General features: G+C 54.4%; 1 protein-coding gene across 4 annotated transcripts in view; it reads left to right on the top strand.

Annotated features, from left to right (window-relative positions):
• The window catches only part of SEMA4A (semaphorin 4A), a 58,366-nt gene that overhangs the window by 10,946 nt on the left and 24,897 nt on the right, over window positions 1-22,523 (top strand). The window contains exons 2-3 of one of the 4 annotated variants that reach the window (XM_006113904.4): window positions 6,698-6,865; window positions 19,170-19,328. In XM_006113904.4, the coding sequence (XP_006113966.2) occupies window positions 19,235-19,328 (94 nt within the window). In that variant the 5' untranslated portion in view covers window positions 6,698-6,865; window positions 19,170-19,234. The other 3 variants (XM_006113907.4, XM_025180122.2, XM_006113905.4) reach the window with 3 other exon arrangements.

The following is a 22,523-nucleotide window of genomic DNA, read 5'->3' as shown; positions in this document are numbered from 1 at the left end:
GAAAGGATGTTACACTTCCCGCTTTGGGCCTGGAGCCGAGTTTGGCTAGAGCTAAGGGAGAGGGCAGAGTTTCCAACATCTGTTACTGTAGGGTTTTACAGTGGGACGGTTACTGCTTTTGAAATGCAAACAAACCAGGCATACACCCCTCGCACAAGGCAAGTCCGCCACAGCCCCAACCCCCAACTGCAAGCTAACCACACACACACACCCTTCACCAGCCATTTATAGTACCTAGAGAGAGAACTCACACACACAAGACTGATAACATTGAGGTCTCCTCGCTCGCGTGTGACTCTCTCATGTAACGCGGGGCATCTGCATAGAGGCAGGCAGACAGCTGCTGGATTTTCACCTCTTTTGATCTGTTATCATTTAAACTACGGCTGTGGAAGCACAGCAGAGCATCTTTAGCTGGACACAAACTGTTAGCATTAGTGTCTGTGTGCCTTGTAAGTTGTGCGCTTTCGTGGCCGCTCAGGAGAGGTTGAAATGCCGCCGAGCTGATTAACAGAGCACCCACAGCTAGGTTTTGTTTCTACTGGTGGTGCACATTCGTACATGCCTCGGTGCACATAATAACAGTTATTCTGCACATGGATGGAAAAAAATCTGCACACGGATGGGAAAGATTAGAGCAAGGGTGGGCAAAAGGGCCTCCGTGGGCCAGATTCCCCCACGCCCTGCTGCTCGCCCACCACCAGGTCAATGAAGTGTCCCCCGGGCAAAAATTATTGCCCACCCCTGGATTAGATGGAACATTGTCCAGCATGCTGTGAAAATGCAGCCCCAGGCAGATTACATTATTCTTCTGGCAACCAGCAAATTTGAAAAAACCAGCAAGCCGGTCAAGTATCAGGGTGGGCAATAATTTTTGCCCTAATTGGTCTGGGGGTGGAGGAGCAGCAGGGCTTCCGTGGGGTGGATACAGCCCACAGAGGCCCTTTTGCCCACCTCTGAGCTAGGAGGTAAGCCTAATTTTACACTTTCCCTGTAAAAATTGAGGCTAGCACTGTCAGGCTGTGTCTAGACTACATGCCTCTGTCGGCAGAGGCATGTAGATTAGACACATAGGCAAAGGCAAATGAAGCCGCGATTTAAATGATCGCGGCTTCATTTACATTTACATGGCTGCCGCGCTGAGCCGACAAACAGCTGATCAGCTGTTTGTCGGCTCGCGCACTAGTCTGGACGCTCCCCTGCCGACATCAAAGCCCTTTGTCGGCAGCCCCGTTATTCCTCGTGGAATGAGGTTTACTGGGGCTGCCGACAAAGGGCTTTGATGTCGACAGGGGGAACGTCCAGACTAACGAGCGAGCCGACAAACAGCTGATCAGCTGTTTGTCGGCTCAGCGCGGCAGCCATGTAAATGTAAATGAAGCCGCGATCATTTAAATCGCGGCTTCATTTGCCTTTGCCAAAACAACAAATCTACATGGCTCTGTTGACGGAGCCATGTAGTCTAGACGTATCCTCAGAGTGGGCTTTGAGGTGGATCTGTTCTGGGGGTGTCTGTTCTGATGAGCTTCTGTGTTCTGTCACCCCTTTGACAACACAGACCATTCTGAATTAGGGTCTGCTGAAATACCCAGAAGGCTTCCCACAGACTCTAGTGGGGATTCACAGCTGGCCAAGCCTCTCGCTCTGTTCTTCTTCCTGCTGCTTAGTCAGCCTCCTGCCTGAGGCCATCTAGGTGATCTGGTGTGCGTGGCCGGCTGTGTGGGAGAAGGCTCTTTCCAGTGGCGGCTGTATTGTTTCTCATTTTGCTGTTATAAGCCACCAGTGTCAGCCAAGCCTCTTGCAGGAGAATGTGTCCTTAGCACCGGCATAAATCAGCAGGGCCTAATTCTCCAAGACCTTGCAAAACTGTAGCTACCACTTGTACTGGTGGTGCAGAGTGAATGTGAAATGCTGCTGGATCCTGAGGCTTTGCTCACTTTACACTGGTGTGAACGGTGGTACAAAGTGAGGGGTAGTTGGAAAACCAGGAGGGAGGGAGAGGGGAATGGGGCCGTACACCGTGTTCCCTGTAAGCTGAGTGCTTGCCACCCAGGAGAGATTCAAGTGCTGTCCCACTGATTAGCAGGGCACCCACAGCATCCACACCTCGCATTTTTCTACAGGTGGTGCACATGCCTTGGTGCACATGACAAAATTTATTTTGCACATCAATGGAAAAAATTAGAGGGCACATTGGTTTTATGCCACCTGAAATATTCTCCTGGAAGCACCTTAGGTCCGTTTCTCGTTCAAACCACAGCTCTTTTGTGCAGCCAGGGTGGTATGACCGGATTCTCTTCCCCCCCCCCCCCCCCCCCCGGGTCGACATTGCCAGCTCTCAGCAAAAGGGCCAGTGTAGACAGCTCCGATTTGTTTTGCACAAAAAAGCCCTGATCGCGAAAATGGCGATCGGGGCTTTCTTGCGCAAAACCGCGTCTAGATTGGCACAGACGCTTTTCCGCAAAAAGTGCTTTTGCGGAAAAGCGTCCATGCCAATCTAGACGCTCTTTTCCGTAAATGCTTTTAACAGAAAACTTTTCCATTAAAAGCATTTGCGGAAAATCATGCCAGTCTAGACGTAGCCATGGCGTTTTGAAAGCCTGGCTTGCTTATTTATTTATTTGATTTCTAACTCTTGGGGTTAGCAGGATGAGCCTTTGTGTGAGTAAGCCGCAGGCCAGAAGTTCTTTGTGTAATTGCAAATGTTGACAGAATATACGGACTTCGGAGTAGAAAGGGGTCTCTCTCTGTTCAAAAGTGTTTTCCTGGCTCTTGGGTCATGTCACAAGAACTATCCTGGATCAAGCTGGGTTGGTACTCGTGAAAATAACCTCTAAGAAGCAGGCTTGTGCTGGGGGATGATTCAGAAAGTGGCACATGCTCCCCTCTGAGTCAGTGGTGAATCATAGCCCCAGCCTCCAGGTACAGTTTTCAGTGATGAAGAGCAAAAGTGCTGACCATTGATGGTTATGAAAGATTCCCCTGGCCTCCTGACCAGCTTGTGATATCATTTCCACACACTTAAATTCCTAGATTGTTTTTCATTTCCTGTCTGACTGTTATGATGCGCTGTTTAGATGGCTGCCATGTTCCGACCCAGCAATGGCTGCATTTCAGTGGTGAAGACTGTTGTTGCTATTATTTTTATCATCATCATTGATGACTTGCACTTGGGGTAGCACCTAGGAGTCCCAAGCATGGAGCAAGACCCCCAACAGTGTCAGGTGCTGTACAAACACAGAACCAAAAGATGGTCCTTGCTTGGTACAGCATATTTATCGTGTTTAGCAGAGATGCACCCTCTGCCCAATACTCTGGATCCAAAGATCCATAAGATTAGGGTCTTCTGAGCCTACCTGGTTATCCCGATCCACAGGCTGTTCAGACTATAAAGTGCTATGAGATCCCTCAGGCTGTGTCTTGCTTTTCCTCACACAGAGTCAGGTATGTTCAGGCTGCTTTTTATTTTGGATGAAGGGGAAATGGAGAAAGGACACCAAAAATACACTCCCCACACCTGGCTGGAAGAGCAAAACCGGCTACTCCAAATGGAATACCGGGTGCTTGCCTCTCTGACATTTAAAGGGCCAGGACACTGAAGAACCAAGCATTGCTTCCTCCCCCAGGCTGTGTCCAGACTCAGGGGTTTTTTCGAAAAAAGTAACCTTTTTTCGAAAAAACTTCACCTGCGTCTAGACTGCAGCCGCGTTCTTTCGAAATTAAATCGAAAGAACGCGGCTTTTCTTTCGACAGCGGTAAACCTCATTTCACGAGGAAGAACGCCTTCTTTCGAAAGTGCTTCTTTCGAAAGAAGGCGTTCTTGAATGTAAATAGGGCTTCTTCGAAAGAGAGCATCCAGACTCACTGGGTGCTTTCTTTCAAAAAAGCGGCTTGCTCTTTCGAAAGTTCCGCGTGCAGTCTAGACGCTCTCTTTCGAAAGAGGCTTGCAGTCTAGACATAGCCCCACTGGATTTGTGAGCTATTAGCTGGCCATCCATGGGACTTTTATAGCCCCTGTTCCTGCAGCGTCTGAGCAGCGCACTGTCTTTCAATGGGAGGTGCTATTATCTCCATTGGACAGATGGGAAACTGAGGTACAGAGAGGCTGAATGTCAAGGTATTTAGGCACGTAATTCCCAATCAGAGTTAGGAGCCTAAATGCCTTTAAAGATTGGGGTGTAAGTGATTTGCCCGGGGAGGCTGTGGCTGCCGGGGAACTGACTTCCTGGACTGTCGTGCACTTATGGCTTGACGACCATGGCTATCTGAGGACAAGAAGTCTCAGAGGGGTTGCCGTGTTAGACTGTAACTTTAAAAACGACGAGTGGTCTGGTGGCTAACAAAAATATAGAGAATCATGAGCTTTTGTGGGTAAAACCCACTTCCTCAGATGAATTGGAGTGGAAATAACAGCAACCAAGATAGATATACAACAGCAGAGGAGGTACCTGTCAATTGTAGGATCTGTGTTAATGAGGCTAATTAAGTGGGCTGGATATGTCCCATTCAAACCTTTTGATGTGAAAATGCAGCTGGTAAAGGCAAAAGAAATTGGCTTTGTCATGTGCCAACCAGTTAATGTCTTTGTTCAAGCCCAAAGTGTAACTGTCAGACTTGTAGCTGAATTCCAGTTCTGTTCTGTCTCTCTGTAATTGGTTAGTGACATTCCTTTGTAGAAGAATGGCTCCTTTTAAATCTAGGATGGAGTGACCAGGCAGGTTAAAATGTTCCCCTGCAGGTTTGTGTGTGCAGGGTTTATGTGTGTTACCATTTTAGGACCAAAAGGGAAGCCTGCATGCTAATGCAGCCTCGCCGGCAGCGCTGCTGAAACAAGGATGTGTGAGTATGGTCCCCGGCTGCTGAGTTAAATGGTACATGGCAGTGGGGGAAATGCTCCTGCCAGCTTCTCCTTTCGTTCTGAGAAGAACAGCAGTGACTCATGCCGGATGCTCTCTAACCCTGTTGCTTGCCTGGCAAGGAGCAACAGCCGCTCCAGACAGGAAGCCAGGTCGCCTGTCTCGATGACACCTGGGGCTGATCAGCTCTTCCATCTGCATGCATTTCCTTTTTGTCTCCTCTACTTGGCCCAGGGCCCAATGCACGTGCTTTGGGTCTGCCTGCCACTGACATGCAGCCACCTCTGGGGCAGAGCGCGGCAGCGGGTCTGTGCCCGTAACGATGCATTAGCTTTGCGGTGTTCTTTTCTTTTCTAAAGGAGGGGAAGCAAAAAAATAACTTCCTCCACGGAGACTTTCGGAGGGGCTTTTCACACAAGTGGAAGTAGAGTTAATTGGCTGGGTTAGCAGGATTCACCCAGGGGATCTTGCAACTTTGTGGGCAGGAGGATACGTTGGTGGCCTTCGCTGGGTGAATGCTGGAGTCTTCTCTGGCCAAAGCAGGCAGAGTCCAGACAGGGGCAATGCAAACTCCCCTTGGCCGGCACAAGCATCCCCTCCACTCTCTTCCTTACTCTGCAAGGGGCTTGGGGTGAGGACTGCTGCTTTGGGAAGTGTTTCTACAGCCTCCGGCACTGTGGGGCCCTGGCCTGGAGGGGCAATAAAGATGCAATAGCCTCACTTGTGGCAGGGGTTGGCTGTTTGGTTTGTGTTTGTACAGCACCTGGCGCGGCCGTACTAATAACAATAACAATGGCTGGTTACTGCAACACTGGGCTCAGGATGAACCGGTAACCTAGAGACCCCATCTCAGCTCTCTTCGCCAATCGAATCCCCACGCTGGCCCTTTGCAGCCGGTGGACCCGATCCTGCAAAATGTTGGGGGCCTTCTGCAGGGCACTGCACCTTCTCAGCTCCCGTTGCAACCAAAGGCCACCCTGTCTGAGGTCAAGCAAGACAGGATCAAGACTTGGGGAGAGAAATAACTAAGTCCACCGAGGGCCTGAGCCTAAGCGCTGCTCACTCCCTTAGCTTGGATATTTCTGATTTATGTCGGGGCAGATGAAAGCTGCACAGGCTCTCATGGCTCAGGCAAAAGGGGTGAAAACCGCTGCGGGGGCCCAGTGTGGCTTGTTACTAGCTGAGCACCAAGGCAATGTGCGTGGGGGGGAGGAGACGACACCGGGACTTTGTACTGAGCAGGGCAAATAGGAAATAGGGCGTTGCCGCACGGAGCTGCTGCCGTTTAGCGTGGGTTTGGCCTGGGCTCAGTGGGGCCATCTGGATTTACCCCAGCTGGGAATCTAGCCCCTTAACTCCAATGTGCAATGGCAGCAGCTGTGTCATGAGTGAAGGTCTGGGTGGGGGCACTAAACTGGGACCCTAATAATCAGGGAGCCAAACAAGAGGTGAGTCTGGACAGGGTGGGGCTTAGAGCTGCTCCCCCTCATGCTGAACTGGAGTAACCCCATTGATGTCAATGGGGTGATAGAGAAACACCACAAGGGGCCAGGCAGTGGGGCCTCCACCCTGCCTGCCCCCCATAGGCAGCCACGTGCGTGGCCTGGGGGAACCGTCCCACCAGGCCTAGAGCAGCTCTGCTGCATGTGATGTGGTGAGGCCTGCTCACAAGTGAGCCAGGCAGGCACCAAGCCATACGGTGGTGCCTTGTGCGTGAAAGCTGGGCAAACCCACCGGTGCCGTGGGGTGCCCCAATGCCTCAGCCTGGGTGGTGACTGGCTGCCTCGAGGAGGGAGGGAAATGGGGAAGGATCGACTCGTGATTCGTGTCTTTCTCTCCAGCCAGGCCATGCTGCCCAGGGGAGAGGAACTGAGCCTTTCGACTTGACCCCATCCGCTCCACTGGAGCCCAACTGGAGCCGTGCACCGCGTCTCCCTGCTCAGCTGCTGCCTTGGGGTGTGCGCGTGTGTGTGTCAGTCACACACCAGCTGTAGCTGGCTCGCTGGGAGGTAAGCTGTAACCATGGCGACGCGAGGAGGGTCCCCAGCAGGCCGGGGAGGGATGCGTGTCTAGGAAGGGATTTTCCTCCTCTAGATCACAGGGAGCAGCCTGCTTCAAGCAGGTTGGTTTCCCCGCGCCGGGAGCTGCATGAGAGTTAGCTCAGGGAATCGGAGCTGCAAGGGAACTGGGCGGGGATTGGAGAGAGACATCTGGGCTCCTCTCTGGGGAGGATGGAGCTGAGCTGTTAGTACCAGGTGCTCATCAGGAGCAGGTAAGACGGCGATGTTCTGCCTTGGGGGGGGCTGATGATCGGGGTCTGGGGGCTGTTTGACAGCCGGCAAAGGGGAGACCCCCACCACTGGCTTTTTCCAAAGGGTTTCCCAGCTGGGAAATTCATGCTGCGAAGAGTGTCGGCGCCCGGTTTCCTCCAGGAAAACCCTAGCTGCCGAAACAATGAGGAGCAGGGTGGTGAAGCCCGCACATCCCCATCGGGAGTGCCGCTCACGTTCGTTATTAATCAGGGAGCCAAACGAGGCACCGGGGACCTTTTGCTAAAGCAGGCTCCATTGTGCCTTCTGACCGCGCCTCTCTGGGGATTTCACCGGCAGCGCCAGGGCGGGGAAAGCCAGAGCCAGACCTGCCGATGCATTTTCCCAGCCAAGCGCACGCTGCTCCCCGATCGGCTTGCGTGGCAGCAGAATGCACGGCCAGATCCACAGCGGGTGCAAATCGCCAATGACCATGGACTGCAAACTCCCTGCAAAGGCGTGAAATATCCCTGCTCCGTGGGACTGTTCTCAGTGAAAGACGCCTGTGCTGAGGGTTATCTTCTAGTACTGGGCTCACGGATGTTCTAGGTGCAGAGGAAAACAGCTGGCGTGAATGTGCCAACTCCACTGAAGTCCCTGAGCTCGGCCATTGGCTTCAATGGAACGACACCGATTTACGCCCACCGGGGATCCGGTCCGACAGGGTTTAGACAGAGGTGGCGTGTGGGAGCCGATGGAAATGGAGGGAGGACAGCGCCGGGGCGGGGCAGCACCCCGAGGGGGCTGAGAGAATGGGGCAAATGCAAATTGCCCCAAAAGAGTCTCCGTGGGTGTAAATTGGGACTGTTGCGTCGCCATCCAGATTTACCTCAGCTGAGGCATGACTCTGAGGGAGCAATGCAGACTGGCAGCAGCTGTGTGATTTGTGAGCGGCTGGCGGGAGCACTGAGCTGGAAGCTGAGCTCAGACCCCTGCAGGGAGAGGGTTAAGGAGGGACCGTCGGGCTGCGGGGCGGACACAGGGACAACCCACAGCCCTTTGCCTGTCTCTTCCTCTTCCACTCTCCATTTTTCACAGAGGCAATCGCTGCCTGTTGCACGCAGTTCCAGAGGCCAGTAGCTCTTACAAGGCCTGTGGACACACAGCTCAGTGCTTTGCGCACCTGTGCTAATCCCTCCAGGGCAGCCCCTGCTGACAGGCTGGTCAGTGTCATTAGAGCAGGTGAAGAAACTGAGGCACGGCGTGGGGACATGACTTACCCCAAGACCACAGACAGGGAGATGAAAAGCCAAAGGAGCCCTGTTCTGAGCTCTAACCACTACCCCATGCTCCTTTTGCCCCTCTCCCAAGACACTTTGCCTTCTTGTCTGTGTCGCTATCTAGGACTGGGAAAAAACCTGCTAGGCAGGGGCCATAGGGCCTGAACCCACCTGGTGTAGACGGACATAACTCGTTTGGTGCCAGATCCCTAGCCAGCGTAAAGCGGCATCACTGCATTGGCGTTGATGGCCTAGTATGTATTAGATAGACGTGGTAATCTTTATTGGATCTGGAGGAATACGGAAGGCTGCAGATGGACAGATAGAAGCCACAGATGGAGGGCTATGGATGGATGGACAGAAAGGCATGGAGGGAGGTGTGGATAGATGTGGATGAATGGATGCAGATGGCTAGAGGGGGATGGATGGATGACTGTCTGTAGGGGTTGATAGGACTGGTTGGATGGAAGGATATGAAGGGGCATAGAAGGAGGTGGGGAGGGAGAGGGGCATGTTTGGTGATCGAGCAGCTAGGAACCAGGAGCTGCTGCCTTACTGGAAATTCCTGGTCTGCAGCTGGGAGTTACCTGCGATGCTCAGACCGGATATCTCCAAAGGAGTGGGTCTGTAATTCCCTGCCGTGGTTGGCTCCAGCAGGGCCTGGGGTGTGCATCACTGGGTGGCTGGCTCCATGATAATGACAGCCGGACTGATCATCTCCCCAGCACTGGTGGGGAGGGGTGGGGGAAAATGGGAAGAGGCAGGAGAAGACATGCACAAGTGCACGCAGACATACACACGCTGCCATTCTCCATAGAAGGGTGGGCAGGCAGCAAGAAAGCCCCAGGCACTTTTTGCTCAGCCTAGAGACCTGGAATGAAGCTGCCATTTCCCACCCTAGGGAGGAGGGTGGCGGAGAAAAGCCACACGGGTCCGCTGCAAACCAGCAGCTTCAGGCAGCGGTTAGGGAGCAACAGACCCACTGATCTGGGGGGGAAGGGCAGGCGAGAAATCTCTCTCCAGGGGGGTGAGATTTCTTCCTTGGCAAAGAGCCAGAACCCCCCTCCGTCCCACAGTGACTGGAGAGTGTGGGTTAATTTTGTGCTGGTCTCTCTTAACCCCAAGGCAGCGCATCAGGGTGGAGGGGAGGCGGTAGCGCTACATCCTATAACGCTGGTGTAAAGGGCACTGAGAATCAGCGGGAGGGTTAACCGTTTCTGCCCCTCTGCCAGCAGTGTCTTGTCCCTGTTACAGGTTCCCTCCCCATTCTGACTCTGAAGCTGTCTCCGCTACAGAGTTTTTGAGGAAAAACCACCATTTTTCCACAAAAACGTGCGGCGCGTCCACGCCTCAAGTGCATTTTTGTGCAAGAGAATCAAAAGAACAGAAGGGTTTTTGCGCAATTGGTATTCCTCTTTCCAGGGGCAGATGATCATTTTGCGGGGCCCAGGGCAGCCCAATTTCGTGGGGCCCCCCTTTGCCACAGTGCATGCGCGGGGCTTCTTGAAGCGCAGGGCCCGGGGCGGCCGCCCCGCTCGCCCTGCCTTATATCCGCCCCTGCCTCTTTCTATGAGGGAGAAGCCTTTTTGCAAAAGAGTTCTTTTGCAAAAAGGCATGTGTGGAGAGGGAAGGCAGAAGGGGGGGAAGGGCGTTTGCGCAAAAAGAGGGAAAAGCAGAGTTGCCCTGGTGGCCATTCTGTGCATACCAATCCGTGCTTACTTTCGAGAGAGCATCCATGCAGTCTGGACGCTCTTTCACCAAAGCTCATCACTCTTTCGATGCGCTTTTGCAGTGTGACCGCTCTCTTTCGGAAGAAGTTTTTGTGGAAGATCTCTTTCAACAAAAGCTTCTCACGCAAAAAGCCTGCAGTCTAGACTTAGCCTGAGAGGGACTCCGATGTCAAAACTGAATTTTGGATTTGAACAGCCCAGCCTTTCAAGAGTGCTGACCGTTTAATCCCTCCCCTGTGTTTTAACCAGTCACCAATCTATGAGAGAACCTTCCCTCTTCGCCCATGCCTGTTTCGTTTGCCTATGAGCCTTTGGTGAGGGAGTTTGCCAAGCACTTACTGAAAATCCAAGTATGCCGTATCCACCAGCTCATCCTTATCCCCCAGCATATCGACTCCCTTGAACTCTGATAGATGGGTGCAGTGCAACTTCCCTTTACAACTTCCCCAGGAAATCACAATTATCTATGGATCGGCTGATTCTACCAGCATGCCCAGTACTGAAGTTAAGCTCACCATCCTGTAAGTGCCAGGAGGGCCCCTGGTGTTGCAGTAGCTTCCTTCCACTAGTTCCAGAGCTGTCCTGTCTGTGAGACGGTTCAGGGAGGCCGCCCCAAACCCTGTGTTTTGGGGAGGCCCCACAACAGCTGCTTCAATCATTCTGTGGACGGGCCTGCTGTGGGCAGCAGCAGGGGTCACCCCTGTGTCCTCCCCCCCACACTCCACAGCATTTGGCTTCTCCATGCTAGGGTGGGTCAGAGCAGGCTGCGGTGGGTCAGAGCAGGCTGCCGGGCCACTCTGGCTCCTTGTGAGTGAGGTGGGTTGAACCCTGCTGCCACCCGGCCCCGGGTTACACCCCAGCTTCCATGGGATGGGGCAGGGAACAAGGGGGTGGAGCAGGGACAGAACTTGGATGGAGCAGGGTAGGCCTGCACGGGGCAGGGGTTACTCCAGCCTTGCACCGGGGGCACTTGGGGGGAGGGAGGGAAAGATGCCCCAGAGCCCGAGCCCTCCTAGGGACGGCCATGGCTGGTCCTGCTGACTTATTGCCATTTTATATAGCAACATGTTCTAAAAGCCTTTTCTATTGACACAACCCGATGGGACAGTGCATCCGATGTGTTAAGGAGAGTTCTGCCGATATGGCTAAACTTCCCCTACCTTCTCAGCAGGCAGGATTGCTGCAAAGAAATAAATTAGCTTCTCCTCCTTAGGTGTTCCCTTGATGCCTCGGTTGTCTGGTGGCCCCACTGCCTGAGTGCCAGGCTTTCTGCTTTTGATGTACTGGGGGAAGGGGGAAATCTTACAGTTAAGAGTCTAATGTGGCTGCTCACGTTCTTTCTTGTACTTTTACATTTAACCTGCCGGGTTTGCGCACCATACTATTAGCTTTGCTGGGATTTGACATCCACGTTTAAAAGGGGGTGGGTCTTCTGTTCCTCAGCTATTTCGCCACAGGGGCATTCGTTTGCTGTCTGCTCTGACTGGGAGTGCGCCTTTTGTCTGTGCCTGTTACGGTGGTTTTAAGGAGCTCGCATGCTGCTCGCAGGCATTTAACCCTAATGCCACGTCCACGTGAGCTGGTGAAGCCAGCTGAGTATGGGGGATCTTTGAGGTGGGGGGGGCTGTTTCCACCCACTTTAAGGCCCCTGTGGCTACCAGAGGGGTCTTCCAGCATCCCTAGGAACCAAGACCTCCTCACCCCATCTCTTTCCATTTGTGGCTCTGGACCAGCGCAGAACAATGGGGCTAATTTAAACCTCCCTAGGCCCCTGTTTCAGAGCCAACAGCTCCAGGGCAGAGTAACCTAGTTTCTGTGTCACAAGGAGCTTTCTGTCCTGGCCGAATAGCAAATGCGGGGGTCCCCCCTCCCTTCCCGGCCTTTAGACAATGCGCTCAAGTACACACGTCCCTGCGATCGGCTCCTCAAAAGGGAGAGCTGGCCCACAGCCATTCTCATGCCCAAGCCAGTGTGGGCTTTGCCCTTTCCTGGAACCTGTCCTTGGAGCCCAGTGCCTGATTGGTTGCTGCCAGTCAGCTAAGGCAGGTGAGCCTAGCAGGTGTTGATCCTCAGTCTTTTTTTTTTTTTTCTGATCATGAAGGGCTAAACAGTGAAGCAGCATCCTGTGTAAGAATGAGGTAGTATCTCTTTAAATAGTATGGGAACCCCCGCCTGGTGCTTACTGTGTTCTAGAACCCAGCCGGTAAATGCAGAGCTATTTAAAGGGATACAACCCAATTTTTATACACCTGCAACCCTCTCACTCCTGTTCTGGAGGAATAGTTTGGGGTGGAAGCATCAGGCTGTTCCCATGCTGCAGAGAGACGCATCATCTGGGAAATGGCTTGGCTCTAGAGCCCCATTGGGAACCAGCCAGGCATGGGGAGATCCAGACTGTTTTGCCTGGGGTGGGGGGTGGGAGGCAATGTGCTGTGGTTTCATGCTGTGCGTCTGTCTGACCCCATGACACACAGACAGACTTGTCACTGTCCAGGCTGCAAAGGACACATGCTGCATGGCTAAGGGAAAATGAGGATGCATAAAGAGGAGCAAGTTGCTGACATCTAAGATAATAATAATGATTGTACTTCGCAAGTGGGAGTTCTTGTCATGCAAGACTAAAAGCACTGTCAAAAAGTGAATATTCTCCCCCTCGTGATTAAGGGAAACTGAGGCACCAAGTGACTTTAATGTGACCTAGTACTTAGAGCAAAGGATTGGGGGTTTGTGCCCCAGGCTCGGGGGAGAATTTTGCCTTGTGAGTAGAGCAGGGGGATGGGAGATAAGGAATCCTCTGCTAGCTCTGGCTATGGGAAGGGAATGGAGTCTAGTGGTTACAGCAGGGCACCGGGACTCCAGACTCCACGATTCAACCCCCGCCCCCTCTGGAAGAGGAATGTAGCCTACTAGGTAGAGAAAAGGCCTGGGAATCTGGACACCTAGGCTCCATCCTGAATGCTGCCATTGACTCTTTGTGCCACCTTGGCCAAGTCATCCTCTGCATTTCGGCATGTTTGTATAATGCCAAAGAGTTAAAGTGGATGGAAAGAAAGTTAAAGATGATTGCAGCTCTGTTGGCTGGGATTGGTTTGCGACTGGGTTTAGCTTGCCCCAGTTTCCTCAAGGCAAGAGGTGTGAGCTTGTCCTGCCAAAAGATAAGGAATGAAATCCTGGTCAGCTGGAAATCAGCAGGAATTTTGGAATGGTGCCAGAATCCCAACCAGGCCATATGCCGACCTGAATGTTCTCAGAGAAACAAGACTTGTACCTTTATCACCAAAACCCTGCAGAGTCTTGTTAAAAGACCCTTTCAGGGCTTGTCCAGGATGAAACTGGCTCCCAGCAGCCTGCTCCCTGCCTCCATTTCCCCCACCTGAGCTTTGCAATGCTAATAGGTAGTGTCTCCCACACACACAGATTGAGAAACTTGCTGACTATGTGGGAAGGGCTCTGAGGTCCTGAAATGACAGAGGCTGGAGAATGGCTATTATGGTGGTTGGGAAACTAATGGTGCTTTACAGTTTCTAATTGAGGACTCAGCCCCTTTGAAAGGTTGGATGACTCCTATTTGACTCCTGGGGAAACTGAGGCACGGAGCGGCAACATGACTATCCCCAGGCCACACAGCAGCAGAGTGGCCAAGCCAGGCAAAGAAACGGAGAGTTCTGCCTTTCACTTCTGTACCTTAACCACAATGCTGTGCTGCTTATGCAAGAAAAGCCATATTCCGGGGGTGTGGCTCTTCCAATCAGTCTCCAGAGGAAGGTCCTGGTTTTCATTTTCACTGTCAATTTAATGAGCTGGCAGGGACCCGGGTTGCAATAGGTCAGTCCCTGTAAGAAAGCTGAAGTTACTTTCACTGCTGCCTGAGACTGGAAAACCAAAATATCTCCAGTTGGAAATGTTGCAGAGCCTCATGGAAGTTGTATTTCAGTGGCCTCCTGTCCCTTATTCTTCCTGGAGGGTGCTCCATGGCCAGACACCTATAATGCACCAGGGCTAGGGGACTGCCGTGATAAACCACCTTCCCTCTCCAAGGCTATGTCTACACTCGCGGCTTCTTGCGCGAGTAATATGCAAATGAGGCTAAGCGTGGAATATCGCTGAGCCTCATTTGCATACCTAATGAGCCACCATTTTTTTCCAGAAGAGGCTCTTGCGCAAGAAGGAGAGTCTACACTGCCCCTTCTTGCGCAAGGAAAGCCCTCTTGCGCAATGCCGTTCTTCCTCTCAAGTAATAGGTGTAACGGCCTTGCGCAAGAGGGCTTCTCTTGCGCAAGAAGGGGCAGTGTAGACGCTCCTTCTTGGGCAAGAGCCTCTTCTGAAAAAAATGGTGGCTCATTAGGTATGCAAATGAGGCTCAGCGATAGTCCATGCTTAGCTTCATTTGCATATTATTCGCGCAAGAAGCCGTGAGTGTAGACATAGCCCAAGAGGGGGTCACTGTGATGCATCATGGGAGATATGGTCCAACCTGGGATCCTGGCCTATAGAGAAGAATGGGAGCATGCGGCAGCTGCACTACGACCCCCATGAGGTGCCACCACAGTGCTTCCAAATCGTCCTCTTTCCAAAAAATCCCGACTGTTTTCGGTCCGCCCCAGTAAAGGAGCCCTAATCCCAATACGAACTGGTACTCAACCAGACAGTCCTGTCAAGGCTGAAGAGGCACTGCGTGCCATGGGCTGGATGCAGAGGCGTTAGCAGCCCACACCCACTGCTGGGCAGATAGCCAGCCCATGATTTGTTTCGGCAGGGTGGTTTTCCTCCCTTCTGCTCTCCAGCCTTTGTTCCAGTTTCTCCTTCCTGTTTAATTGCAGCTGATGACAGTCCCAGATGTTGCTGCATGTGTAATGCCGACAGGCAGAACTGAACCTGGGAGCGCATGAGCCTCTCCCGCATGAACTCAAAGGCAGCTGGAGCTCAGCTCAGGCTGTAGCAGACTCACTCTTCTCTCTGTAAATGGTCTCGGTGCCACTAGATGGGACAGGGCCCTACCCAAGCAGGTGTGTGAGTTACATCCACTCTGCTGCGGGACTGGCTAGGGCGGCAAACAGAGGTTTTCCCTAAGCCACAGCCACACACCTGGAGGTTCTGCCAGGACTGTAGGATTCTGGGGTAGTGCTGCAAAGGAGCCATAATCAGGGTAACAGCAGGGCCCTGCCAGGCCAGGTGAGTTCCCACCAGCCAGCCTCCTCCATCACAGGCTAAGCACGTAGCTCAGGGCTGCCAACTCACTGAGACCCACTTCTGTGGGAAGGGATGGTTCCATGTAATGGAACATTAGCAAGGGCTGAATGGCAAGGGGGTAAGCCAGGAGCCAGGACTCCTGGGTTCTGTCCCCTGCTCTGGGGAGAATGATCTAGCAGTTAGAGTGGAGGAATGTGAATGAGGGCTTCTGATTTCTGCATCCTGCTCTGGGGAGGCAGGCTTAGAGCAACAAAGTCAGGACTCATGGGCTCTCTTTCAATCTTCGGGAGAGTCTCATCTCACAGTTAGAATCTGGAAACTAGACAGCTGGGCTCTTCCTTTGACTTTGAGCAGGCTGAGTCCCGACTCTGTGCCTCAGTTTCCCTATATGCGAAATGGAGCAAATGATCCCTGCCTCGAACTGCCCTGGGTCATCAGCTAGCAGTGTTTCCTTAGGAAAGGCCAAAAGGCATCAGCAACCTCCCTGGTACAGTTCTCCCCGGGCCTAGCCTGGGCTTAGACAAACAGCTTGTAAGTAACAAGGTACTTGAAAGTGTGTGATGGAGAGTTGGGAGGGGGCTGGGCTTCTGCGCTGGCCTGTAGTTGTTTGTCTAATGGACTTAATGAACCCTAAATAATTACGGGTCGAGCATCTACGAGCCTGGCAGTAAGTGCCTCACCAGAGATGAGGGATCTTGGATGGGTGAAAAACATTTTCCATCATCAGCATGTCTCCGATCAGGTCTGTACTCAGGGCTCCTGCGCATTCGGGCTGGGAGCTGGAGAGAGGAGATCCCTACCCAGCAGGGCTGCGCTGGCAGGAGTGAGGAGAGGAGATGCAGCTCTACTGGCCCAACTACACCTTGTACCAGGAGAGCGTGTTTCCCCTGGAGTGGGAGGGATGGAATAATCTATGCCAGGAAAAAAAATCTCAGCTGGGATCACTGCCTCTGTTCTGGGTGTGTTTTGCCTGTGTAATATACTGTGGCAGCTGGAGCAGCAAAGTGCCCCTAGCATAGACCTGGCCAAATCTGGTAAACTTTCATGGCACAGATTCTGCTGGGCTTCTGTCTTCCAAGTGCTGTGCAGGTAAGTCACTGACCTTCGAAAGGCAAGCCCCATGATTATCCCTATCCCTGCCGGAGAGATGGGGAAACTGAGGCATGGCCTTGCTACCCTTTGCAGGAGCTGCGAGTGCCACTCTAACCACTAGACAGCACTCCCCTCCCAAAGTGTAGAGCAGAACCCAGGTGGCCTGACTCCCAGTCCTCTGCTCTAACCACTAGACTCCATTTTCTCCCAGAGCTGGGACTAGAACCCAGGCCTCCTGGCCCCCCTTCCTGCTCCATCCGGGAGGCCACCCCTCCTCTCCTTTAAAAGCTCCGTTTCCTACGGAACAACCACTTGCGGCGGCTGCTTCCTGCCTGGCTGGGAGGAGCAGGGGAAGGACCCTGGAGCTGTCAGGACCTGTCTTCTGCCGCTGGCCCGTCTGGTTCCCTGACTCACTGTGAGTGACACTTCCCCACCCCAGCCTAGGCGGCTGCCAGGGTGAGCCGGCAGCCTCTGCTCGCTGGTGCGCAGGCTGGACGCCAGCCCAGGAGGGAAAGGAACTGAGCAAGTGTCCGGGAGCAGCGCGAGCCCGGGAACTGGCCCCGCCGGCTGGAGCGTGGCTGTACATTCCAATCCGGGGTGGCCTCCCAAGACAGCTCCGATGGGCACCGGGCACTGGCGCCGGAGCCCGGCCACCCAGCGCTGCGGGGATCTGCCAGGGGCTTAGCTGCCAATGAGCTGCTTCTGCCCGTGCCCTCTGGCCTCAACCCAGCAGAGGTAAGGTGGAGAATAAGCAGCTGGATCCCACAGGGCAGGGATCCACGAGGGGGGCGCAGGACCCAGGGGGAGCGGCTCTGAGCTGCGTACTAAGCTCACAATCTCTTATCTAGTGGGCTGGGGAAAGTGCCCAGCAAGGGGGTCTGAGGTCTGTGGCGAGGGCTAGAGAGGGGACTTGAAGGGGCTTCCGCTCTCTAGAAATACAGGTCCAGGGGGGCTTTGCGAGCTGGTGCTCAAAGGGAGGGAGGGTTTCTTTTCGTTCCCCTTATTTAAAATCCCTCCCCCCTCCTCAGTGTCAGGCCCTGGGTCCCTTCCCTCGCTAGCTTGGGGGCTGGGCGTCGCCTTTGTGGCTGGCGAAAGCGCCCTCCGGAACTGCACTTGCCTCTCCCCCGGGTTATTAGCTGCCGTTTGTGCCACGGAGAGAACAAAGTTCAGGGGGGCGGGGGAAGGCTGAGGCTCTGCTGAGTAACACAAAGCTGGGGCTGGCGATGATCTCTCCTGCCCAGACAGCGGGGCCTGGCCGGGCATGGGGATGGGCACCTGGACGTCTCCCCGCCCCGCCCCTGCGGCTGCCTTTCTGGACTCGGAGAGGCTCTAAGTGAGGCAGGAGCCCGAGTGGCTGCGAGCAGGGTCAGGGTGTGATCCTTTCCCGCCCCAGGGGAGCTGCCAATGCCCCACGTTTCATAACCTCCTCTTGCCCCACCGTTCCCAGCAATGAGCGCGACGGCTCGGCGTAGCCTCCGCAGGTGTTGCAATCTGGCTGGGAGGGGGAGGAGAAAGGGCCGTGGGGCTGGCGTTGGGGTTATAGCAGCCAGTCTCTCGGCAGTCAGTGGCTTTTGAGGCCGCTCCCTGGAGTACAGGGGGAATCTGCGCCTTCCTGGGAGCGCCTCATACAATGCCCCAGCTGCTCCAAACAGAGCCGTTGTGCTTCTGGAGGGCTGGGGCTGCAAGGACTCCACTGGCTTCAGCCGGCTTTGGATCAGGGCTTGGATCCGGCCCTCTAAATTCAGCCCAGACCACTGACACCAGCAACGCATGTCCCCCAACCCTTTGGGCACGAGCCACAGGACCTGGGCAGCTTGGCCAATATGGTCTCTGCAAAGGGCTTCCTTTGGGTAGGGGAGGCCCTAGACTAGCTGCCAGCAACTGGCACCCTAGGTGAACCATGCAATCGGCGCCCCCACCTCCAAACCCCTCAATGATATTGCACCACCGTTTGGCGCCCCATTTAACTTGGCAACCGCTTAGTTCGCCTATATGGACGGGCTGCCCCTGCCTCTGGGGCTCCCCGCCCCTGGAAAGGGCGTGAGAAGTGAGTGACGGGGGAAGGGAGGGAGGCCCAGGCTTCGGGAGTGAGGGATGGCAGAGAGGGGCTTGGGATGTGATGAGGACGAGATTGCTCGGTAGGCATCAGCTGGAGTGGGGGAGGGAGGCCTGCCCTGAGCATTGCTAAAGAAAGCGTTCGTCTGGGCATGAAGAGGCCGCCCATCAGCACCAATCTGAGCTCAAGGAGTTGCCCCATCCGCTGGCAGCAGCAGTAGGCTCTTATCTTGCACGTGGGCCTGAGGGGACACACGTGGCATGCCTACCCCGCATAGGGGGCGTGGCCATAGGGCCTCAGGGCCAATAGGGGGTGGCATGTAAATTAGAGCAGCCTTGAGGCTGCTCCAGTTGATATGGAGGATGGCTGGGCACCTGCACATCCATCTTGCCCCAGCAGCGGCAGCTGAACCGCTGAGAATTGAGACCTGGGCAGCTTCTCCTGCTGCCTGGATCAGCCTCCTGCTGTCTCGGTGGCCCCGTCTCAGCCCCACGCTCAGCTCCTTTGCTCCCCGGTGCTGCAGCTGCCGGCGGGGCCCCCAGGATGGCGTGAAGGGATGGAAAGCAGCCTCCCCTTGAGGAGATATGACTGCACACGGCCCTGCCTCCAGTCTAGCACTTCCGCTGCTGGTGGGGTGCTGGGGCCGGGGCTCTTTCATGTGGCTGCTTTGCGTGATTCAACCATCTCCCCTCCCTCCCTCCCTGCTTCCTCAACAGCTCGAGAACCAGGGCCGTGTCCCTGCAGATTTCACCGAAAGCTTCAGCCTTGCCGATAACCAGCCATGCACGGCCAGGCGCTCCGGCTCCTGTGCAGTGTGCTGATGCCCGTCACCTTCTTGTGCACAGATCTGCTTCCCAGAGTCACCTTCCCAAGAGGTGAGCCAACGGGTGGGACGGGGGAGGCGAAAGAATGAAGAGAGTAGGAGGGAGAGGAAGAAAGGAATGGGGAGAGCAAAGACGGACAGACCTGGCCAGACAGAAGGCAGAGAGAATAAAGGAAACAGAGCAAGCTCCGCGAGAGAGGCCGTTAAAAGGAGGATATGAAGGAAGGGGTGAAAGGAAGAGAAGGAGAGAGCTGTGCCCTCCTCGGCAGGCCTAGGGTGGAGGAAGAGAGAGAGGCTCTTTGCCTGTAGCCAGGACTGGGGGGGCATCTCCCATCTCCCTGTCCACGCGGCTTGTGTGAAGAGCAGGGCTCTGATCTCAAAAGCTGCCCTGGAGAGAAGGGGTTGGGGGCGGATGCTTTGGAGGGGGCTGGCAGAGAAGAGGTGAGTTCAGATCCTGAGCTCTCCTCCCATGCCCCGGCATGGGACCTCACACGGGCCTACAATGGGCGCCACTCTCCGGCGGGGCTCACCCTGCGGCTTGATCTACGGCCTGATGGGTTCCGTGGCAAAGCTCCTGCTGGGCTTTGGAGCAGGCCCTGGAGGTGCTGTCCAAATTGGTCCCAATGGGGCCATGCCGAGCCAACCTTGGTCACATGACATGTTGCAGCATCGTAGTCTCCAAAGGGAAGATGAGGCAGGGGGCTGGAGGGAACTTCCAGGGGAAGGCGGGGGCAGCTCACCAGGAATACATAGTGTGAGCCAAGAGCATGGGGTATTTGGGGAGTAGAGCCAATGGGAGGTGGGGGGGTAATCTTGCTATGTCTCTGTTCTTGTGGCTCCTCCCTAGCTCATACAGAGAGCACCCGTGGGCTGTCAGCACTGGCAAGCCAGTCCCTATTCAAGGCCGAGGCTCTGCAGGATGCCTGGGTTCTGTTTGCAGAGCTGCTGCATAGGTGCTGTGCGCCTGGCTGGCTTTTGGTAGCTCAGGGATCCCATTAGAGACGACAGTGATGCTATTCACTGGAGGGGGAGCAGCAGAACATACAGCCTAAGGCACAGCCGTTAGCGCACTACGGAAGTGATCCAAAGCTGACCAGGGTCGCCAATGGCTTGAGGGGGCCTGAGTTCAAACCTCAGCTGGGCCCCGTTATGAGACAGGATAGGGATAGAGTTCAGAGTGATCTAGACAAATTGGGGGATTGGGCCAAAAGAAATCTGATGAGGTTCAACAAGGACGAGTGCAGAGTCCTGCACTTGGGACGGAAGAATCCCAAGTATTGTTACAGGCTGGGGGCCGACTGGCTAAGCAGCAGTTTGGCAGAAAAGGACCTGGGGATTACAATGGATGAGAAGCTGGATATGAATCAACAGGGTGCCCTTGTAGCCAAGAAGGCTGATGGCACATTGGGGTGCATTAGGAGGAGCATTGCCAGCCGATCTAGGGAAGTGATTATTCCCCTCTATTCAGCACAGGTGAGAACACATCTGGAGTATTGTGTCCAATTCTGGGGGCCCCGTTACAGAAATGATGTGGACGCATTGGAGAAAGTCCAACAGAAGGCAACAAAAATTATTAGGGGGCTGGAGCCCATGACTTCTGGGGAATTTGGGCTTATTTCGTCTGCAGCAGAGGAGTGTTAGGTGGGATTTGACAGCAGCCTTCAACTTCCTGAAGGGGGGTTCCAAAGAGGATGGAGAGAGGCTGTTCTCAGTGGTGGCAGATGGCAGAACAAGGAGCAATGGTCTCAAGTTGCAGTGGGGGAGGTCTAGGTTGGATATTAGGAAAAGCAATGTCCCTGGCATGGTAGGGAAGCTCTGGAATGGGTTCCCTAGGGAGGGGGTGGAATCTCCATCCCTAGAGGTTTTTAAGTCCTGGCTTGACGAAGCCCTGGCTGGGATGGTTTAGTTGGGATTGGTCCTGCTTTGGGCAGGGGGCTGGACTCGATGGCCTCCTGAGGTCTCTTCCAGTCCTAGGATTCTGTGATTCTGTTCTCCCCCAAGGAACCAGCCTGGGAGTCTCACGCTCTCTAGCGAGCCAGCCTTGTGCAAGAGGTCAAGCTAGCTGCTCACAATGGTCCCTTATGGCTGTGGACTCCATGGTCACATGACTCTTTCCACTGACTTTGGATCGGGCCCCGATTGCACAAAGCGAAGGCATTTTTCATTTTCCAAACCCAGAGACAGTAAATGCCAGAGCTCCCGAGAATGTTCATAATGACCCTGGCATCTGCTGGCACCCCGTGAAAGCACATCCCAGCTGCAGCCTCTCTGGCGAGCAGCCGTCTATTAAACCCGATTGCCTTTCAGCTGCTTCTGAAAAGGAAAGAAATGTTGCAGGCATTTCTGCTGAGCTGGGAAGGGACTTGCTGGGTGCGGGAGATGGATCTGATTTAAGAGGGGAGATGAGAAGAGCTATATATGGCTGGGCTGGCTAGAGAGGAAAAGCATCTTAACAAGCACTTGAATTGCGAGGAAACAGGACGGTGCAAGAGGGTTGAGCAAAGTTTATTTCTTATTGGTAGCCCCTGGAGGATGCAATCTAGGTGGTGCATAAACACAGTGCGAGTCAGTCCCTGCTCCTGGATGTCTTATGCTGTAAATCAGCAAGACAGGCTATGGGGGGGACAAAGGAAGGGTTTTTCTCCAAGCTTTTCAGATGGGAGATTGAGGCACAGAGACTTTAAGGCTAGATACCTAAAGGTATTTAGGCACCTAACCTGTGGGAGTTAGGTGCCAAGATACCTTGGGGGATCTGCAGGGCTGTCCCTACTGGTGCAGGTGCCCTTCACCAGACCCCCACCTCCCAAGCTGAAGCTGTTGAGGGTGGGGAAAAGTGGTTGCCAACTCTCCTGAACTGGATGGACTGGACGCTATTTACTGCAGTGACATCTGGTCCAGGAGAGTTGGGAACCCGGAATAGAGCCGGCAGGGATGCGCAGGCCAAAGGAGCAGCAAGCGGCCACGCAACCGGCCAGAGAGAAGCAGCTTTTAAAAGGAAAGCGCCGCTTCTTTTCAGCCATTTGCTGCATGGTGGCCCCCTGCTTAGTCCTCCATCCTGTAAGGGGTGTTCACCTCTGCCTGGTGAGCGGGGGTTGGGCACTGAGCCGGGGAGAGTGGCCGGCGGATAGGGCAGGAGGCAGCCAGGCTGAGCGGTGGAGGAACAGCCAGGGGACGGGGCAAGGGGCCGTTGGACCGGCATTGAGTGGGGGTTGCTCAGAGCTGTCCTTACCACTAGGCAAAACACGCA

This window comes from Pelodiscus sinensis, chromosome 24 (genome assembly GCF_049634645.1).
Source record: "Pelodiscus sinensis isolate JC-2024 chromosome 24, ASM4963464v1, whole genome shotgun sequence".
Lineage (NCBI taxonomy): Eukaryota > Metazoa > Chordata > Testudines > Trionychidae > Pelodiscus > Pelodiscus sinensis.
Note: the sequence above shows the minus strand (reverse complement) of the source record. Positions and strands in the feature narration are given on the sequence as shown.